This window comes from Emydura macquarii, unplaced genomic scaffold (assembly GCF_026122565.2).
Source record: "Emydura macquarii macquarii isolate MOO-44397 ecotype Brisbane River unplaced genomic scaffold, CSIRO-AGI_Emac_v2 contig_1876, whole genome shotgun sequence".
Classification (NCBI taxonomy): domain Eukaryota; kingdom Metazoa; phylum Chordata; order Testudines; family Chelidae; genus Emydura; species Emydura macquarii.
Window position 1 is genome coordinate 24998505 of NW_027132013.1, and position 20409 is coordinate 25018913.

Genomic DNA, 20409 nt, shown 5'->3' on the forward strand with positions numbered 1-20409 from the left:
CAATTGAGAGAGCCATTTTAAGTGATGAAGAAATGGCAGTAGCCTTTTCTTCCCAGTTGGAATCTCAAAAGCGTGCATCTAAAACAGTTAGGGAGTGGTTGACAAGTGCTGCCACTGGGCGTAGGCCAACCCAGCTGGAGCTAATTTAAAGAATATCAGGTGTGGTGATCAGAAGCCAAGAGGATCTGGGGTAATAAGGGTGCTGTTGTGTAAGTGTCTGGAAGCAGTAGCCAGCAGTGTGCTTCAGGGTTTGTTTCGCACGGAACCCCAGGGAAGCAGGGTAGGTGGAGGACAAGCTGCAGTACAACCTCAGGGGCAGAGTTTGGGAACGTGTTCAACAACTAGACAAGCAACAAAAAACTAACAAACCAACCCCAAGACTTACAGGTGTGTGAATGTTTTGGTTTACTCCTTAAATCAAGTTTATCTGAGTCACCTTTGGCAAGCCTATTCCTCCTACTCACCCCAGTGGCGGCCTCTCCTTTGAAAACAGTTTTTGTATAGCAAGGCAGGTGTGGGAAGAGGAAAGTGTTGTTAGTTCCTCCCTAACCCAGACTTCTTGGTCTCTACACACTAAAATGCAGCTAAATACACTTTGAATTAGTTTATGGTCTTAAAATGTTACAAGGTACCAAACTGGTTTCCAAAATAAAAACTGGGGACTGTACACGCAGCATGTACAACTACTGAACTAAATTTCAAAACAACACATCGTGGACTTTTTGTTGGATTGAAAAATGGCAGCAACTCATTCCTCTCAAATCTCTCAGCTCTTTTGATTTAAAAACGTACCTTTCCCCCTCCATGCAAAACCAAGCAAAGCAACAGACCTATGTTTGAAGACATACTGGGTCACAAATTTTACTTTTAAAAGTGAATCCTCTGTGTAGAAGCATAATATCCTTTGTAAATCTGTTTTAACATTCATAATAAATCCAGCCTTTTCTGCCCTATACAGATTTACATTCACATTATACAAAAAAGGAACAGAAGACTTTGGTCTTGTATGTCTAATTTCAGGCCAGAGGGATTGGAGTTTCTAATGTAAAGTCACAAATTCATAGATTTAAGGCAAGAAGGGACCCATTAGGATCATCTAAGTCTGATGTCCTGCATGACACAGGCCACAGATTCTCACCCAGTAATTCCTGCATTGAGCTCATAACCAAAGCATATCTTTTAGAAAGACATCAAATCTTGATTTAATACATAACACAGCAGTGAGTGGAATAGGACAGATCTGAACTCATGATTTTCTGATTCCCAACAAAGTGCACCTTCCCCTAGCTAAAGTCAAATAGCCTCTTTTTTAAACAAGGCACAATCTTGTTTTCAGACGAGAGAAAATAGTAAATTTTAAATCAAAGAAGGTCCAATGAAAGGTACAGAGAGTCTTCCATTACCACTTAAGCTTGCTACTCACGGCATTAGATTGCTTGTGCCCTACAAGAAACAGCTTTTATCCATTCAACACAAAAATATGGCAGCATCTATGGAGCAGCCAGGATCCTGCCTCCATGTGTTCTGAAGGGCTATGCATGAATGTTCAGCAGTGATGCTCATTCCAGTCGCATCTCCCTGGAATAGAGGGGATGTACCAGGATCCTTGCCAAATATCCCCTAACCTTCCCAGCTAGGGATTTGGAACTGCTCACCTGATGCATGCTGGGACTGCGACCTCCCTGAGTGTGCTCTGGTCTGTAATACCACAGGAGACTCATCATTAGCTCTCCTGGAAGGAGACAAGAGACATTTTAAATTCAGTGACGAACACACAACGAAGGAGTATCACCATCCAGTTTCAGCTCTCCTGTTTCATCCATCAGCCCTTGCATTTCCATAGCCCTCACTTAACTGCAGCTATACTGTGATAAATATTTGATGCTGAGCTGAGTTTCCTTTTGTTACAGCAACTGCCTAGGTAAAACAAATGGTGTCGCTATTCCATTGCACCCTTACCATTGAATAAGCACTCACAGTCCTAGGTTAAGAGGTCACTAGTGAACAAAGCCAAACGTTCAAATATGAAACAACAGCTGAGCTGGGATTTATCAAGTACACTAGTCTAAGGTTTAGGACTTGCAATATTTAGTCCTGGTAAATGCAAAAAAAAAGCACTACTAGCATGGTACCAGTTTACTGTCTTAAGTTTCGCTCTCTCACAAGCTGTCAGGGTTAGGACTTGCTCTGTACCATTTAGAATAACGAGCTTCCAATTTATACATAGAATTAGGCTCTAGCCCCGGATGCTTGTCTGATATGGGAACTTACAATCAAAATAACACTATTGCAATCAATCACCATTCAGCTTGTCCCTATTACATGATTTCCAGTGCTAATATCAAGAATTTCTGCAGCTACTAACCAATGCTTAATTTCCCAGCCTATAAACTGTCTAGAACACTTGCACAATTAGTGGTTCATGAGATACCTGCTCCTACAAAATTACTTAGAAGAAACTGTTGCAAAGATCTTTAGTTGGCAGATCTGTACAGAAGCTTTCAGGACAATTACTGGCTCTGGGTCAGCGATTAAAAAGATGAAATTTCAGTTCCGGCAGCAGAAATCACCAGGCACAGCTATGGAGCTCTGATTATCTAACCCCTTCCCTTTATCACCTAAACTGGTAATGGTGAGTTATTCTGGCAAACTAGCATCCACTGCTCAATTCTACCACTAAACCCATTTCCATTCAGTTCTTCAGGACTTGACAGGCAGAATGTCAACATACTGTCCTCTGACTTTCTGCCCAATACCTGTTTTGGGGTCTTCCCACAGCGCTGATATTTTTGCCACATAAGGCATAGATTTCTTTCGTGGTCCCGATTTCAAAAGGACTGTATCTCGTACGCGGATAATTTCCCCATCTCTCTCCACAGCCTGGTAGCTCTTACGAACAGTTGGCTCTGGCTCATTCTACAATGTTAGCAGAGGAAAGACAGGCAGAAAGTTAGGCTAAGAAATACTTTAGAACAACTATTCCAAACTGCATTTAATCTTCCTCATCTTGGTTAAAACAGTTCACTAAAAGCCCTGTCCAAAGTAGTGTGCGTTGGTTGCAAGAGATCCCAGAGAGAAGTCACACGGCACAAACCCACTCGTAGCATCTCTACACCCAGAGGGTCAATTTGAAAAGCGGGTGTGAACTATTTACTAATAAACCCAGAAAAAAGCCACAGAACAGGTTCCACTCCTAGGTTCAGTAACCAAGTGTCTTCAGATCAGGTAGGACCACCAGTCTGACTTTCAGAAAGGCGATGGAGAAAACATACGGCTATTACAGCACAGACTGCAGAATCTTCACCTCACCAGTTTAAGAATCAGTCTTAGTCTAAAAGGAAAAAGTAGTACTTCAAAACCATCTCTCCTGCTGTATTTTAAATTAATCCAAAGTGAGCACTCCTACACCTATGTACACACAAACCTGCTTTCAGGTTAGTGTCCCTGTGACAACAAATTTTTAATATCAATCTAGATATTGTAGGTTTTCAGCTACTTGTGCTACTGCTGCCAATGGAGACGAAATGTGTTGTTTGTTTTGAAATGTAATAGTTATGCTTCCGAAGAGAGTGCTAAAAACTATTTGTAAGAATGCAAAGCACGTAATATGTCCTCTTGAAAACATAGGCTAAATGAAATCTACTTTACCAGCCAAGTGAGGCCAAGGGGTTGTGACGACACAGACGGGACTGGTGCAAAAATGTTTGGGCTGAGTTACTTGATTCTTGGCTTCTCATTCTTCCTCCAATACTGCAGCAGCATATGCCCAACATGTCCCCAGCATGACATGAGCAAAGAAAAAGCCTAAAAAGGTTAAGGTTGCTTTTCTATTCTGTTCCCATCTGATCTCTTGGGCATGAGGAACAAAAGTAACAGGCTCTGTCTCTATGGGTAGGTCTACACTGAAAAAACCCAAAGACGACATTCCCACTCAGGCTGGAGCTTGGGCTCTGAAACTCAACAAGGTGGTTGGTCTCAGAGCCCAAGCTCCAGCCTGTGCAGGAACATCTACACTGCTATTTTTAGCTCTGCAGTGCATGCCAGAGTCTGTAGACCTGGGTTCTGAAACTCAACCTAGGTTGTTCCTGTTTTGCAGTGTAGCTAGAACCTACCTGTGAGTTAAGAGCCTTCTGTACTGAGATAGTTTCCTTCAGATTTTTTTTGCCCATCTCTGTGTGCGCTTCGATACTATGGATAAAATGAAACCGCTCAACAGGCTAAGCCTCTGTGCAGTAGAGTTAACTCACTGGAACAGATATCTACCCCTATACCTACAGCTTCAGACTGTCTGAGGTCTGTCGAAGGGGGAAGCCTAGTTGGAAAAGCTGAATGGAGAAGAACAGCTGGCTAAGCCACTATAAATAGGGCATAAAAGATGTGAGTTGTTGGGGCCCCGACTGGACTTACTTTGTGTCCTTCCAAGGACATGTACTGGGCAACAGAGGGGAATTATTGCTGGAGCTACAGGTACCACCAATGGCTGATGGGAAAGGCTCAAACAGCTTGGCAGTAGCTATTCTTGCCTTAGAATTGCCCTTAGACTGCTCCTTCCTCTATTCTCTGTAGTGGAGCTAGAAGACACCACTTGCCACTTCCCTGCTCGGGATCACTGCTTCCCTGATCCAGCACTTGTGTCCTGGCCTACAGGAGATAGTCTGGGTGATCTTTCCTTACGATGGACTGAGGTGAGCATGGGGTGCCACTCTCATCCTGGCTACAAACCCACTATCCATTATGTGGGAAAAGGTACTGGAGAAGCAGGTTTTCCTTTCAGGCTTTTTCTCTGCTTGCCTGTCACGCCAGACGCAAGGGCACACCAGGTCTTGTGCTGCTGCAGTACTGGAGAAAGAATGAGAAGCCAACGGTCAAGTGGCTAAGCCCCAAAGCCCAGCGAAAATGTTTTGCGCCAATCCAATTGTTTACATGCAGTGATATGCTGTTACAGAGGTAACAGTTCCCAGCAGGCAAGTCACTCTGGAGAATGTTCTTGTAGGTGCAGGCAAGTCTACGTAACCTGAAACCCTCCAACCTCCCTTCCTTGTCCCTACAGGATCTCAGTTTACTGTACAACATGCTTGGAGGCATACATAGGAAAGCAGTAATTTTCCAGCACTTACCACAACATACACGGCCTTTTCGCAGGCTGCACCCACGGGTATCCAGCCATTGGTCGCTCTCCTCCTGCTGATGCGCTGCTGCTTTGGATGAGAGTGACCTCCTGCTGCTTTGCTATCACAGGCATGTAAGCAGCCCATTGTATTTCGGAGACCAGATTTGGAGCCACTGGGGGGCTTGGAGCTCTGTGGACATTCTCGGGCCATGGTCTGAGGTTCCGAGTTGGGGGCTTGCAAGTGAGGAACTGGTTCTGCAGCTGGTGGCACACTGGGTACAGGACATCCTGAGAGTGGGTGGGCAGGTGATGCAGGGTGCCCTGCCACAGGGATTGTGAGGCTCAGCTGGTCTAGAGATTTGCAGCCTTCTAATGAGAGAGAGGGAGATGGGGAAAGAGTGGTATATTTGTACTATAGGTTCTGGATAACGACTAAATTAGCAAGATGATCCCAAGCTAAGCAATACTTTCCTACAGAGTTCTCTTTATTGCATTACTAGTAGTGGACAATACTTATATTTAAGGTAAACATGGACTCCTTGTACTATGAAGCATTGTGTACTACTGCTCGAGTCTAAAAGCAACGACACTTAAATGTGCTATGAAAATACATTGAATAACATCCTCACTACCACAAAGCCATTTGATATTCCCCTTAGTAGTGCCAGCCAACCATTGGTGGTTAGTGCCCAAAGTGATACTTGACTTCAGTGATTCCATCCTGTCAACATACATGTAAAGGGGAGTAGCTGAAGGACTTATATTGTGAGAGAAGTGAGAACTGGCAAAGGACTAAACTATACATTAAACATCTGTCAGGGGCGATCTAGATATACTTAATCCTGCCTCAGCACAGGGTGGAGGACTAGATGACCTCTTGAGGTCCCTATCGGCCCTACATATCTATCACTCTGTACTAATACAAAAGCCCAATTTCCTTCAAGGTGCCAAATTAGATACTAAATTTAGTCGGTGAAAGTAAAGAGCTTTCTCTAATGAGATTCAAATCAATGATAAAACATGGGGCCAAGCTTGAAAAAAGCATGTGCTGTTGCTTTTAGGACAGCCGTATATCCAAGAAGCAGACAGATTTAGTACATGATAGTCTAGCAAGTCAGTTGACAAAGCCTTCCAAAGCATTTTGATAATACACATCCAAAAGTCTCAGTGCAAGAAATGTTCAATCCATGACAACAAGCCTGAGTAAAAAAGAAAGAAGCTTAGATCTGAACAAGTCTAATGACACAGCATTATCAACTCGGGCAGAGAGGGAGTCCCCAGCTTAACAAACGGTCCAGTACATAAGAAAATCCCCATGCTTCATAAATCCGAAAACATGCATTCTGGAAATGCCAACAGGGCAGCTTCAGCAATCTCAGAAAGCAATAAGGTTCACAAAGACAGCTGCTTTGATACATCTGCAGGTCCCCAAGTGGGCACCGCCTTAAAAATCAAAGCCATTTAAGAGAATCAGCGTAATAACTGATTCAATTTACAGAATGAAGCATGACTGGGGCTACTCCAAACAGTGGGAAACTGCTGCCCCCTGCCTCCCACTCAATGAGCTGTAAAAGGTTATGAAACAATCACCATCCATGGAGATAGGAGCAGTAACAAAAGAAAGTTGCATTCACAGATTAGCAGTAACAGCTATAAAAACAAGTACAGCTAATAGAGCTGGTCAGAAAGATTTTTGACAGCTTGTAGTGCAGCTTGCAGACAGCTTGTAGTGCTACAGATGTATAGCACTGCTCCCCTTGAAGGGCATGTGTTTGCTGTCACTCTGCAGCTTCCCTCCGACTCTTTAGCTGATGGGGCTGGTGAGTGATTGTGATGGTATTTAAAAGATGGTAAAAAGGGAGGAAAAATGTTGGAGGGTGCAGGGGGGTAAAGAAGGAGAACAGAGCAGTTGTACTACGATAGGGGGAAAAGCTCAGAATGATGATGTAGGAAAGCCTTAGGAACTCCTAAATGGATTTGAGTCAGATTTGGGACCCCTTGGATAGCCATCCGGTGTAGCTTTATTTAATGGTGCGAAGATCAGGAACTGAACTCTGACCCCCTGTTAAATCTGCTAATTCCACAGATGACCTATGTAGTAATGTAGCAGCCTCAGGGACACTTGGATCACAAGCCATTCTCACAATGACAAACAGCTTCACTAATAGTTACCCACCCCCAGAAAGGGAAAGACTTCATTCATCAGGTGCTCAATTGGGTCACATGAACCCCCTTATGTCCTACATTCCCATCTGCCACGTACACATTTCCACCACCAAAAATGGTCATTGCCGAGGTTTAATCTCCCTAGCATCTCTTGACCACCCATTAATTCATCTGTTCCAAATGCTATCAATATAGCATCCCCCATGACTAAAAGAGTGAACCACTGCGGCTATCTCTTCATCTAGTCTGCTCAGTCTTAACCTTATTACCCTGCCTGCAGTTTTCCATAGCAGGCTGCTGTCACTGGAACACGAGTAATCCTCTCTCTCTCTCTGCTGGCTGTGGCGAATAAGCACTGCCTGGTCACCAGCCTAATTCCTTCACCTGTATACCACAGACCCCTCCGTCATTCACCTACAAGTGAACAAACCCTCCCCAGTGAATGAGACTGGCACCTCATTCTTACAATGCATTGTGCTCTTCTGAGTACAAAATCAACCCTTGTCCCCTGTAAAGAGAAGGCTAATATCTACGAACAGCATTTAACGAAACCCATCATCACCAAGGTGACAGCATTAAAAATTAGTTACCTCTACAAGGGCAGTTTGGCCCCACTGGGTACCCAACTAACCTCTCTAACAACAAACTGTAATCAACAATAGAGATGCCAGGCACTTGAGATGTCAAACTGGCAACACTTGGGGAATCAACCTTGACCCCTCTTCTCTGAATAAGACATTATTCAGGTTAACGTAACCCTTTTAACTCACTGAAACTGGCCTTTCCAAGGAAGATTCAAATCTTTTTCACAAACCTCAACAAACCAGCACTAGAACATTAAACTCTATTCTAAACTTCTTTAGAATAAGAGACCTTCCCCTCCACACTTCACCTAGGAAAAACAGAAACTCTAGAGTATTTCAATATTGCAGAATTCTAAATGGCAGTTACTCAGCAAGGAAGACAAGATAATACGGGGAATCCACACATTTGAACACACAACCTGAAGGCACCACATTTAAGAAGTTTGATACCTTGGCCCTTGCCTTTAAAAAGAAAAATCTAGCAGGGAAGGTCTTAATACTTTGGAGGAATCCTACCCATAGGACAGACTGGCACTACTCATGGCACCTGAGCTAACAAATCACTTTTCCAAGGCAGGATGACATCAATCAGCAAACTAGACTCTTCTCCCTCTCCATAGGAAATCACTCAGTACACCACCAAAACATCCTCACAATGCTTTCATCTGAATGTTAGGCTAGCATCACTAAGGTGTCTGACCCAATTCCTTTTAGTACAGCATAGACTGGTGTGAGTCGAGGCCCTATACAGAGGTGTATATCAAAGGCCAGTATTCTTATCTCTGAACTAGTCTTCTCAAGTATTATTCAGTTATGAAAACCCTTAGAGCTGTTATTAAGACCTTTATGTACTGTTTAGCATCAGGGCAGCAGAGATATATTTTGGAAAAAGGAAACCTATGCTTCACTCAAGTGCTCCGGAGTTACAGCAACTTCTTAGAACGGAAGGAGGCCATAAAACCCACCTCACCCTGTACTGATGACTTCGAAGATTCATCCACCTACCTAAAACCCCCCAGCAGTTTTAACTGGATAAGTTATGCTCCCCTTTGAATCCTAAACTGTACAGCATTGCTTCAGAGACAATTCCATCTCAGAGGTAGATGAAGCAATCCTGGTTTATAAATTACACTGTATTTTGGTAATAGCAACACACCCACCCCTTTATAGCTTGGTGGCTTTTATGCTGAAAATGTATGGGTATATGACTGTCCTGGCAATTCTGGTAGCCAGCTTTAAATATTTAAAATAGATATTTTTCTATATAGTGAAGAACATAGGAACATAAGAATGGCCATACTGGGTCAGACCAATGGTCCATCTAGCCCAGTATCCTGTCTTCCGACAGTGGCCAATGTCAGGTGCTTCAGAGGGAATGAACAGAACAGGTAATCATCAAGCGATCCATCCCACTGCCCACTCCTAGCTTCTGGCAAACAGCAATTCCTGCCCATCCTGGCTAATAGCCAGGCAAAACTCCCGGACAAAAACATAGTACTATGGCTGTGAAAAATACATCTAGGGAAAAAAAAGCTCCACAAATACCTGCATTATTTATTAAACAGATTACACTTCTGTGTTTGAATGTCTCACAGGCTACACATAAAACCAGGGAAAGGGATCTAATAGGATCTCAAGAATCCACTGACATTCAGTGAGTTAATTATCTCAATATACGGGGTGCAATTATGTTACAGATCTCACTACTAACGTCTTTTGGTGTTTTTCCAGTGGTACCAGCACTCTGATCACTGGATCACCAGGTAAATCACCCCAGAGTAAACCTGAGGAGCAAAGCTGTGCCTAATTGATAGATTGGGGTTGGGCAGGAGAGAACTACAAGGCTAATTAATCCATCAGCCCAGAAAGTAGAAAACACCCAGGAAGGATGTACTCCAGGGGAAGAGAGAGAGAATGGCAGGCAGGCTTTTCAGGGTCCGAGCCAGAACCAGGAGAGATCTCTCAGAAGGAAGATCCCTTCTGTCTCCCCTCCTAGGTTGAGTGAGCTAAGGAGCATATACTATTGTAAATCCAGAGCTGCACAAGTCTGGAATGATAGCAGGGAGAACTCTGTCATAAATTCCACAAGGGGGTTGTCCAGAAGAAGGTCTCCAAACAGTTTGGGGCTAGAAAAGGGACAGGAGCAGGACGATGCCCTGCCACAGGTAGCATCAGCTGAAACAGTGGATAACTTTGGTGTATTCAAAGGAAAGAAAAAAACCAAAGAAGAGATTTTGTGAGATCTCCATAAAATGTACTTTGAGAACGGCACCGCTGTTGAAAGGTGTCTGACAACCTAGAGACTGAAGCCCACAGATCAGGTATAGGGTAGAAGGCAGTGCCAGCTTCCACACACTGCCCAGTCAACCTACCTCAACCCTTCACTAACATGAGTACCTCTCAGGATGAAAGGGTAATTTGATCTCCAGGGTCTGCATCATCTTTGGATTCAGCTGGGACTATGAATTAGAGCACTTATACACAGTGGTGGCAGTTTGGCAAACTGGACCACTCGTCCACTAGGAACTAAACAGAGCACCCCCTCCTTTCACATAGATTAGATAGCCATTTTAGTGTGGTTACTTCCAACCTGGCAGAATTCAAACCAAGGACAAACTTCTTTCTGCCCCAAATCTTATTACCAGCCCTCTGAGTCTATTTTCCCAGACCCATAAAACATTCTAATGGAAACAGAGCCATTAGAGGAAAAAAAAGGAATGCCATAACATCTGGAAGTGTAGCTGAATTGCTACATCTTCCTCACCAACAGACAGTACATGTCCCAGATTTAGTTGAACCAAATACATAGGGAGCATACCCTCTTACTTGGTCATACATAGGCAACAAGATGCCCCCTCTCCCCCCGCTTATTAATGTACTAATCTCACCCCCTTCACTTAGGAATGCTAAGACCGTGATTTGTTACTTTGTCTTACCTGCTGCAAAAGGCATTTTGTAGGGGTAGCTGTTCCGTCCTGTATGCACACTGCTAATCCTGCTCTCTGGCACATGCATAACTCCACAAAGGCTGTAACTGTTAACAGCCGTTCCTTCGCCACAACAGTATGGAGAGTTACACCAGTGAAGTGGCTGGAAAGGAGTACCTGATGGCAATGAAGTTGGAGATACCAAGAGCCCCTCACAGGTAGATTGTGAAAGCTCATCCTTAGGGTAAACCGAGCAGGGAGAGTAGCCACTGTATCCACTTTGGCCATAATAAATGTAAAACCTGTTCAATGGAGTCAAATCTGAAGATTCACAGAGACATCCACAATCCGTGTGATTTCCTGGCACAGGCAAGGGATGGAACTGCTGCACGGGGAAGGAAGGCTGATGAAATTCCTGTTTGGGAGTAGGAGATTTCTCCCCAGGTCTCCCATACTCAGGCTTCATGGAAGCTTGCCCACCCGTAAGCAAAGGCAGTCTGTGGTAGAAACCCTCTGTGCTATCATAGGAATTAGATAATGGTTCATAATGGAGCGATTCCATTTTCCCATGGATTCGAGAGGAGTCCTGATGGTCTGCTTTCCTAAAAGCACTTGCAGGAACTCCTTGCCAGCCATGTGGTCCCTCCATTTTTACATTGGACATTTCCTTTTTGGATTTGACACAATTCTTCCTATTGGCTTTGGCCCACCTGAGCCTCGATTTGGAACAATGGTTCTCAGACTTGCCCTCTGCATCTGATTTACTCCTCTGCTTCAAAGGTTGGTCTTTTTCATGGGTCAATTTCAAAAATGCCACAGCATTGAGACTGGCCAATCGCTTTGGGGTGGGATGATGGGGCATTCCACTATCCTCCCTCTTTGTTCCATCTTCAAAGACCTCATCCAATGAATGATCAGAGCTATTGCATTTCTGACTTGATCCACTCTGATTCTTTCCCTTTACTGTTTTTACAGCTGATTTTCCCAATAAGGGCCAGTTGCCACTAGCTTTGCAGTGCAAGCCCTTAGTGCTACAATCTCCACTGGCTTTGACAGAGTCTTTCCGAAAACGCCTGCCAGATAATAAACCATCATCCCGTTCAAACAGCAGATTATTCACTGCTTCTGCATTCAGTGAGGCTAGTCTTCGTTTCCTGGGCTCCAAAGGAGTAGCACTGGGTTCCTGTTCTGTTCCAGGACAAGTTATTGTACACTTTTCCCCAAATGGATCACTCTTCCCTGTTCCCACAGTCTGAACTTGTTCTGGGAAACAGGCAGGTCTGAAGTCATCCATCCAGCTGGAGAGATCTCTTTTTGTGCCACTCTGGGTTTCTTTTGACAGTGATCCAGCCACGTCCTCTAGTCTGGTGAGAAGCACTTTGCACGTTTTTTTGTCCACAGAAGTGATCAGACGTTTCCTTAAAGGGTATGTCTTTCTGATCTCTGGCAAATTCCTGTTTTTGTTCACAGACGCAAACCCACTCTGGCAGTTTTGAATCTCAGTGGTATCTCCTTGCTCACTGCACTTTGTCTCAGTCCTATCCATTCTTTCACCGTCTATTGGTGACAAAGTTTGGCCAGCAGAACCAGCTGGATGTTTTAGAAGGAAAAGTTGTTTCTTCCGGGCATGAGTCATAGGACCAGTGTCCACTCCTGTAAACAATCAGAAAAAAATGTCTGTTAATATTATCGAAAGGGACCAATCTCCTCACAATATACCAACTGTCAATTAGGAAATATTTGGGGATGTGGGTTACTATATAAAGTAGAGTCTTTTTGGGTCGTGGCCAGTTTAAACCAATCAGAAAACAGAATGTAATGAGATGTGGTTTAACATTAAACCATAGAACATGACAGTAATTAAAGACATGGCTGAAACTGAAAGCCCCAGAATCCAGGAAAATCAGGGTTAAAGCCAACATTTAATCCCTCACATGCCTTATTATGCCTAACTACTATTCCAAGCATATTACATGAAAGTCCAGTCTCCAGTTACATTGACATGATTTTTATTAAGTCACAGATTTTAATTAAACAAATTAAAGTTAATTTAAACCCATGCCCAAGGTGTATGGTGTAAATACTTTCTATATTTTTGACTACTCGTGTGTTGTTACAAGCAGGGCTAGTTCACAGTCATTTCCCAGGACAATTAGACAAAAGATAACAAGTTCACCTTAGCAGGTCCTGTGAAAGCTGAACTTTAAAGAAAGACAAATGGATAGAGACTTGCCACCTAACACATTAATGTAACATATGCACAAATCCTTGTGCAGGTAAAAACTTGGCTAAGTGCTACTCCTAACGATTAGTCTGACATTTTTAATGTTTTAAGGACTACCACCTTTAAGCCATCTGATCTGTAAATAGGCTTGCATAATAATTGAACCCCAAGATTGCGTTTTAGAAGGAAAAGACTTTTATTCCACTAAATTAAAGTCTAACCTTTCACACAGATTTTAAGAGTCAAAAATGCTATTCAAAACTGAGCTAATGAGTAACAAAAATATGAAAGTGGATGTTATAAGCATCTGTCTGCAGAACAGGAACAGGTTCTTCTACCTGCATGGTTGAGTGAATGTATGATTGGTGTTTTCCTAGTATTTCAGTTCCAACTTTTTGCTAGCTTTGCATTTTTAAAACTTATTTCTGAGTTTGGACCTTTTAGGACTGTTGAGATAATGTCTGGGACTGACTCGACCTCAAATGTCTCAAAATATCTATGGACCTGCTCACTGACAGGATATATGTTTGGCTCCATGATGTTTGAGTTCATAATTACAGAAGTGGGGAAGGGTCTTCATTTGCATAAGGGTGAACTAATCAAACACATAAGGTGATACTAGTGACTTTAGAAGAAGATGCAATTCTCATCTGCCATGGGACTTCTGAGGAGAGTTTCCCACAGGGAGGAACCAGACACACCACCATCCTCAAAAACTGAAGGATAAGAAGAAGCCATTACTTGTTACTTCAGACTTGTTGTCCACAAACCACTGATTGCTTGCAACGACTGTTGCCGTCGCTGCTGTGGACTTTGGCTGCTGGCCTCTGGCCATGAGATACCACCATGTCTGACCACAAGGCCTGTGCTTCCTCCACCCTCCCAGGTGGCCACCAAGGGGTCGGAGTCCAGCACCATACAATATCGAAGTTTCGATGTCTACAAGCAAGTAGCTTCTAACCAATCAGCAAGTCCACCACTGTTAAAATATGAGCCAACAAGATCACCTGCTAATCTTTTCGACCACATACTAGCTTTCTCAGGCTGTCCACAAGAATTGATAACCATCCTGCATATGTATCAGCCTTTTTGGCTTGTTTTCTTTTCCAATTGTCATTAGTAGAGGAATACCTCTACCTTAGCATTCTTCCACTTTTAACTTCAGCAGATGGCTGATAATGAGCAGCAATGTGTATGGATAAAACCCACAGAATCTGAGAACAGCACCTTATAGAACAGTACCACCAATACCTGAAACTGCCATAGGTTAACCAACTTTGTTGACTGAAAGATCACACTCATATTTCATGGGTTAGGCGTTGAAGCTTGTTCCTGAGAAATCCTGTTTGTTTCACCTAAATTTGTCATTTGAATTTTAAAAATAACAAGCTATCATCTTGAACTGTACTGGAACATTTCAAATAACCCTGTGATTGGGGGTCGGTAGCGTGCAAGACTGGCTATTACCTAACCACCATTAATTATGGGCAAGCTCACTTAATTGGCATCAAAGCTCAACATTAACTTGAAGCTGCTGCCTTCCCAAATTATTAGATACAGCTTTCAAAGAACTGTTGATTGTGCTATTCTGAGTACAAAATTAACACTTGTCCCCTGTAAAGAGAAGGCTAGTTTTTTCCATACCTGATGCTGGAGCAGGAACACTGTTGATTTTTGAGGGAAAGTTGATTTATGTACTGATCACTTCTTCCAATAAGCAATGTAGGTTTTAGAACCTTTGAGGGGCTGGGATGGTGAATATCAGCTGATCAATCTACAGGCTGACCAATTCCCCTTATTTTCTCATATGTCAGTGGGCAAATTTAACTTCAAAAATATCAAGAGCAATCAGAAATAGGCAACAAGATCTTGTTCCCTCTATTTAAAAGAAATGTCAAATTGAGAGAAGAGTCTGACTTGGCCAGCAAACACGTACAATATGGGCAGTGGTAGTGCAACCATCTTACACAACCCTTCTACCAGATTACATGGACAATTAGTTTGTTATAGTATGGCTGTTTCTATGATCCTATTTCTTCTTGTCCACATCAAAAGGATAAGTCTCTGACATTAAGTGTGCTGCAGAGAATTATCCCCAGGTTGTCCAGAGAGTCTCTTGAAACTGACACCAGCTGTCCCCTTTCTCTGCTAGCGCCCACCATTCCTTTGTAAGACTCAATCTATTTCCCAATGAACAGGCATTTCTTTCCAATATTTTATAAATACAATTAATAAAATAGTAGTATTTTAATTATATCCATGTCCAAAAAGCCTGACTTAAATGGATGTTCAAATTTCATTAATATCCCCCTCCTCTCTAGTGGCCATTTACAACAAATTGCCCCTTAAATGAAAAAGGGTGATGCAAACTCACAAGGAAGGGGATTTTTATGACAGTAACTATGAATCAGTTTACAGCCCATGATACATCCCTTACATGTTTGGTGGCATAGCCAATGCTACCAAGAGACTAACTGCTTAAAATGCTTTTCAAAAACTGTAAATATGAATGCTGAAAATCATATGCCAACACACCTGAAAACTACATTAAGATATCTTTCAATAGTAAATATCACTTAGAATTCAGACGAAAATTCATACACTCCCCCAACCTTGGCTTTGAAATATATGTTGTATTGCACAATATCTAGGCAGAACATGGCAAGTTGTGGTTTATTTATAGCTAGTAGTTTAAAAAAACCATTCAACATTGAAGGACTCAAATCCCACAGATCAAGAGACACTGGATTTATGGTTTATTACAACAATCTATAACCCATTAACAACCTTCTCTAGCTTCTCCCTTTCCTTTTCTCCTTAACTAGAGGGGTGTTAGCAGGCCACTTCACCTTGAATGGTCCCTTGAAATACGTGTTTACCTATGCTAAACAATCTGCTCCGCCTTGTATTTAGCTGTGACACTGAGTAAGTTTTCCAGACCTGAGGAAGAGCTCTGTGTAAACTCAAAGCTTGTATCTCTCACCAACAGAAGTTGGCCCAATAAAAGATATTACCTCACCCACCTTCTCTCTTTCTACATATCAAGAGAAGCATTTACAGTAGTTTATCGTGTAAAGATATTATAATAGGTATCTCTATACAGTAAAACCTCACAGTTACAAACACCAGAGTTACGAACTGATCAGTCAACCACACACCGCATTTGGAACCGGAAGTGCGCATCAGAGACCACCAAAAAAAACCCAAATACAGTGCAGTACTGTTTTAAATGTAAACTACTAAAAAGAAAGGAAAGAAGCATTTTTCTTCTGTATAGTAAGGTTTCAAAGCTGTATTAAGTCAATGGTCAGTTGTTAACTTTTGAAAGAACAACCATAACATTTGGTTCAGAGTTATGAACATTTCAGAGTTATGAACAATCTCAATTCCCAGGGTGTTCATAACTTTGAGGTTTTACTGTACTAGAAAATAACACATTAAAAGGTAAACTTATCAAGAATTAATATGTATCCAGATTCCACACAATATGTTTAAGATGGACTGATTTAAATCAACGCAATTTAAAATCACCAATTTTAATCATGATTTCAATCAGTAAGCAGGAAACCTTGATTTAAATTGATTTTATTTATGTTTTGCATTTATATTTATTTTCTTAATAAAAGGTTGATTCTCATTGGTCGGTAACCAATTAATTGATTTGCAATTAAATATAACCTTAATCCTAAATTTGGTACTTCTTTTTGCTAATCAGAATACACCATATCTATACAATATTATTTAAGCCATTATATAGCTTAACTTACATTTACTCAGTCAGAATCTTAATGTTTACATTTTTATGATGTTAGAAATGGTGAATGAGGCATTTCTTATTTACTAGATTAATTTTTTTTTTTTTGTGTGTGTCAAGCCTGATACGGATGAAAATTCAAATAAATTAAAAATGTAAAAAAGAAATCACTTTTTAAAATTAAACTGAACTACCTTAAGCGTGCTGGATACATAAGAAAAAAGCATTTATCAGAAACATTTAGCATTAAAACTAACCGATTTATTAAACAAAGGAAGTATTATCGATACTTCATGAATTGAACGGTTTCCTGTTACCATGTCCTTCAAGATTTCAGAACTAGTATATCTCACACTGAGTTTTTATTCATAGATCGGATGAAGAAAACAAGCTTTCTTGCTTTTTCAACTCCCAATCCATGTCCCTACTATGAATGAATTAGTCTTTGAACTGAACTGATTGAAATAAACTAAAATGAAGAAAATATTCTCTCTCTCTACCTGCAGAAGAGACTACTGCTGTCAAAAGCTAGTTTAGCACTTCAACAACATCTGGTTGCAGGTGCTTAGCTAGCGACTTTCACCAGTTCATGGTTTGACTTTCTTTAAAACTTGGCAATAAACGTGCACTGCTTAATATTTTTTATTTAATTTACATGGTTTTGGTACACTACAATAAGCTTAGACCTTAACATAGGTTGTCAATTTCAAATGTAATGTTGAATAGGTTTATTTTTAAAATATAAACTTCTATTTAATTTAATTTAAAATCTTTTTCTAAAAATTCATCTAGATTTTTACTTACCCTGAATCTGATTCAAAGGTTTCAATTGAATTAGACCTTTAATATGATGAGTTGTTATATACGGTATTTACATAGTGATCACAAGCAGCTGCTTTTTAAAGGGGTCATGTATGCATATCATTCCTGTTCTTGTTAACTGATGTTATGAGAAAACATCAACTCCCTAAACATTTCTCCGCATCTTCAGAAGTCAAAGTCCCTTAAACATCACAAAAGGCTAATCAATATCAAGGACCATATACTCAGATTAAGAGAGAAAAAAATAATAAAAAAATAAAGGCATTTTTGGCATTATAGCCAAACCTCTCCTTCAAAATTTTGGTGAACAAAGTGCTGGTTTAACACAGAGATAATAAAACACTTTGAAAAGCAGGTTTATACAATGGAAGTACAAGAAAGATGGGATGGAAGCACAATTCAAAAAGGCATTGTAAGAAGTGTTACTGTGAAATTTCATATTTTCTATTTCAAGGATTTCTACATCAAAACTTACTCAGTTTAGAAATCAAAGCATGATTCCCCTGCCACCCTGCTGCAAGTACTGCAGACTCAACTTGGGACCCAAAAAGTCAAGGTTTTCTGGCTCACACATTATCACCAGTATCTGAGAGCGCAATCAGAGCTTCCATTAATTTTGTTGAAGTGGACAACACAGAAAAGAATCCAGCTCATTCTATAACTGTTACTCCCGTTGGAGCTGTGGAGTAATCTCATTTTTAGTCACCAACTCAAATCTGCTTGCCATATGTAGTTAAGTAAGAGGATACCACTTCTACACAGTCATTTTCCTGAGTACATCACCTGAGTATATCACTGCTACAATATACAGACATTCTTGGAAGCAAAACACTATTCTCAAAAGTGGTTTTTGCTTTCAGTGCTAAAGAAAAATCCTATTATACCTCTGGATGCCAGAGCTAGTACGTCTTGTTGAAACATGTTATCCAAAATATTTCTGGAGACATACTGCATCTCTGGATGCCCAAGTCCTCATGATGAATACAAAACGAAGAGTCTAGAGTCAGTGACTTGCACATCTCAAGCATCACCGTCTTAAATCCATTCAAATATTAGCGTTTTTCTCCTCATGCCCCATCATCTCTCAGAAGAAGTATTTTTTTTAACCTTTCTACCCAGGTACCAATCCCTCGTACCAACAATTTTGGCTGCATTTTTCTGAATTTTCTACAATTTGTCACCTAAAACTATGCAAAAAGCCAAAGCAAGAGAAACTTCAAGGTTTTCACCTATAGTTCTGTGACTGTGGATATAACAATGTTGGTATCAATAGAGGAGCTATATCAAGGTACAAGCGCAATGCATGACTGGATCATTAAACTGACATTGCCAATTTTGGTGGTTACTATTCTCAGCATGAAGAGAAAATTGAACTATTTTAGCAAACCAAACATCATACAAAATTCTGGAAAGAACAGCCAGAAACTACCACCCAATAGAACTCAAATAATCTAGCAAGATTTATTAGTAAACAAAAATACCAGGAAAAGAGTACTAGAATGTACTGAGTTTACCTTCTAAAATCAAGTTTCCTTTGGCTCCAAATTTCTGCTATATATAGTTTATGAAAGCTACCTGGACTACCTGACTCAAGTCTAGTATTCTCTATCCCTCGCCACAATACTACACAGCTGTAGCTTCCAGAGTAGTATTCAAAACTAGAACAATGACAGCTGAGTATTATTTCACAGCTCAGTATCAAAACCACACCGGCTTATGAAAACACACTTACCCTTGGTACAAAATACATTTCAATAGGAAACAACATTGTCAGGTTCCTCATCCCACTGCAGTCCCTCCTATGCACTACTAACTAACAGAGTCACGATAACAAACCAAAGAATGCACAGGAATGATTTATACTTCTTGGGTCCTCACAGAAACCTTGATGATCTGAGTTTTACAGTCCAGATCTAAGTTTTAAAAGTACTGAAAATTAAGTTAAGTTTTCTAAGGTCCGAAGAGCACTAGCCTGTACCTAAGGGGACAGAGGACAAAAAAGGTAAGTATTCAATCACTAGTTCTCAGCTTGTCCTCACCACCACTCCCCGTTACTTTAGAATTCACTAAATGGTAAACTATAGAACAATCACTTGCCAAACAGTAAAATCAGAAGAGAGTTAATGCCTCATTAGCAGGAAAATAACCAAATGTGTTAACAGCTGCATTTTCCGTAATCGTGCAGCTGCAGCATCTGTCTCATACTCTGCATCCCTTGATTACAAGCAAAATTAGGAGACAAACAAGCTCGGGACCATCCATTCAAGCACCCTCTTATTTAGTCTATTTCCTTTCCAAAGCTTTACCATAAAGATATATTCTCTCCAAGGAACTTTCACCAGGAGAGAGAAGGTTTAATTTCTGAGCTTTTTAAGCAACTGATCCAAGAGCATGGATAAGAGTTAAACATTTGGCACCTAGTACCAAAAAAAAAAATTATATGGCCTCAGGATTCGTCCATGATTTCATGCACTGCATTGTTTGGTCTACTTTTAGGTCTGGCCAGCATAAGTATTTGCACTAATTTATATTGGTGCAATTTCTGTGATCACACAAACCCTTCATCAGTTAAGCATCTTGTATATGGGATTCTTGTCTCCTTTTTGTTCTTTATAGTGAGAACATACTGGTGGTACTCAAAGAATAAACCCATCATAAACCTCGGGATGGTAGGGAGACAGCTTTGTCTGGTCAGCAGGAAGCGTCATGGCTCTTTTAAGGGTTCCCCCTGCCTTCAGGTTGGGGAGGCATCCCCTGATTGGGAACTGGCCAGAGGAACTCTCATAAGCCACTGGCTCTCTGTGCACTAAGGCAAGGTGCAT

General features: G+C 41.2%; 1 protein-coding gene across 1 annotated transcript in view; it reads right to left on the reverse strand.

The window, feature by feature from the left end:
* BAHD1 (bromo adjacent homology domain containing 1) overlaps positions 1-20409 on the reverse strand; it is a 66401-nt gene that overhangs the window by 8134 nt on the left and 37858 nt on the right. The window contains exons 2-5 of the mRNA XM_067557997.1: positions 10797-12440; positions 5118-5479; positions 2757-2916; positions 1656-1732 (exon numbers count right to left, since the gene is read on the reverse strand). Of these exons, the coding sequence (XP_067414098.1) occupies positions 1656-1732; positions 2757-2916; positions 5118-5479; positions 10797-12423 (2226 nt within the window). The 5' untranslated portion in view covers positions 12424-12440. The remainder of the gene's footprint in view (positions 1-1655; positions 1733-2756; positions 2917-5117; positions 5480-10796; positions 12441-20409) is intronic.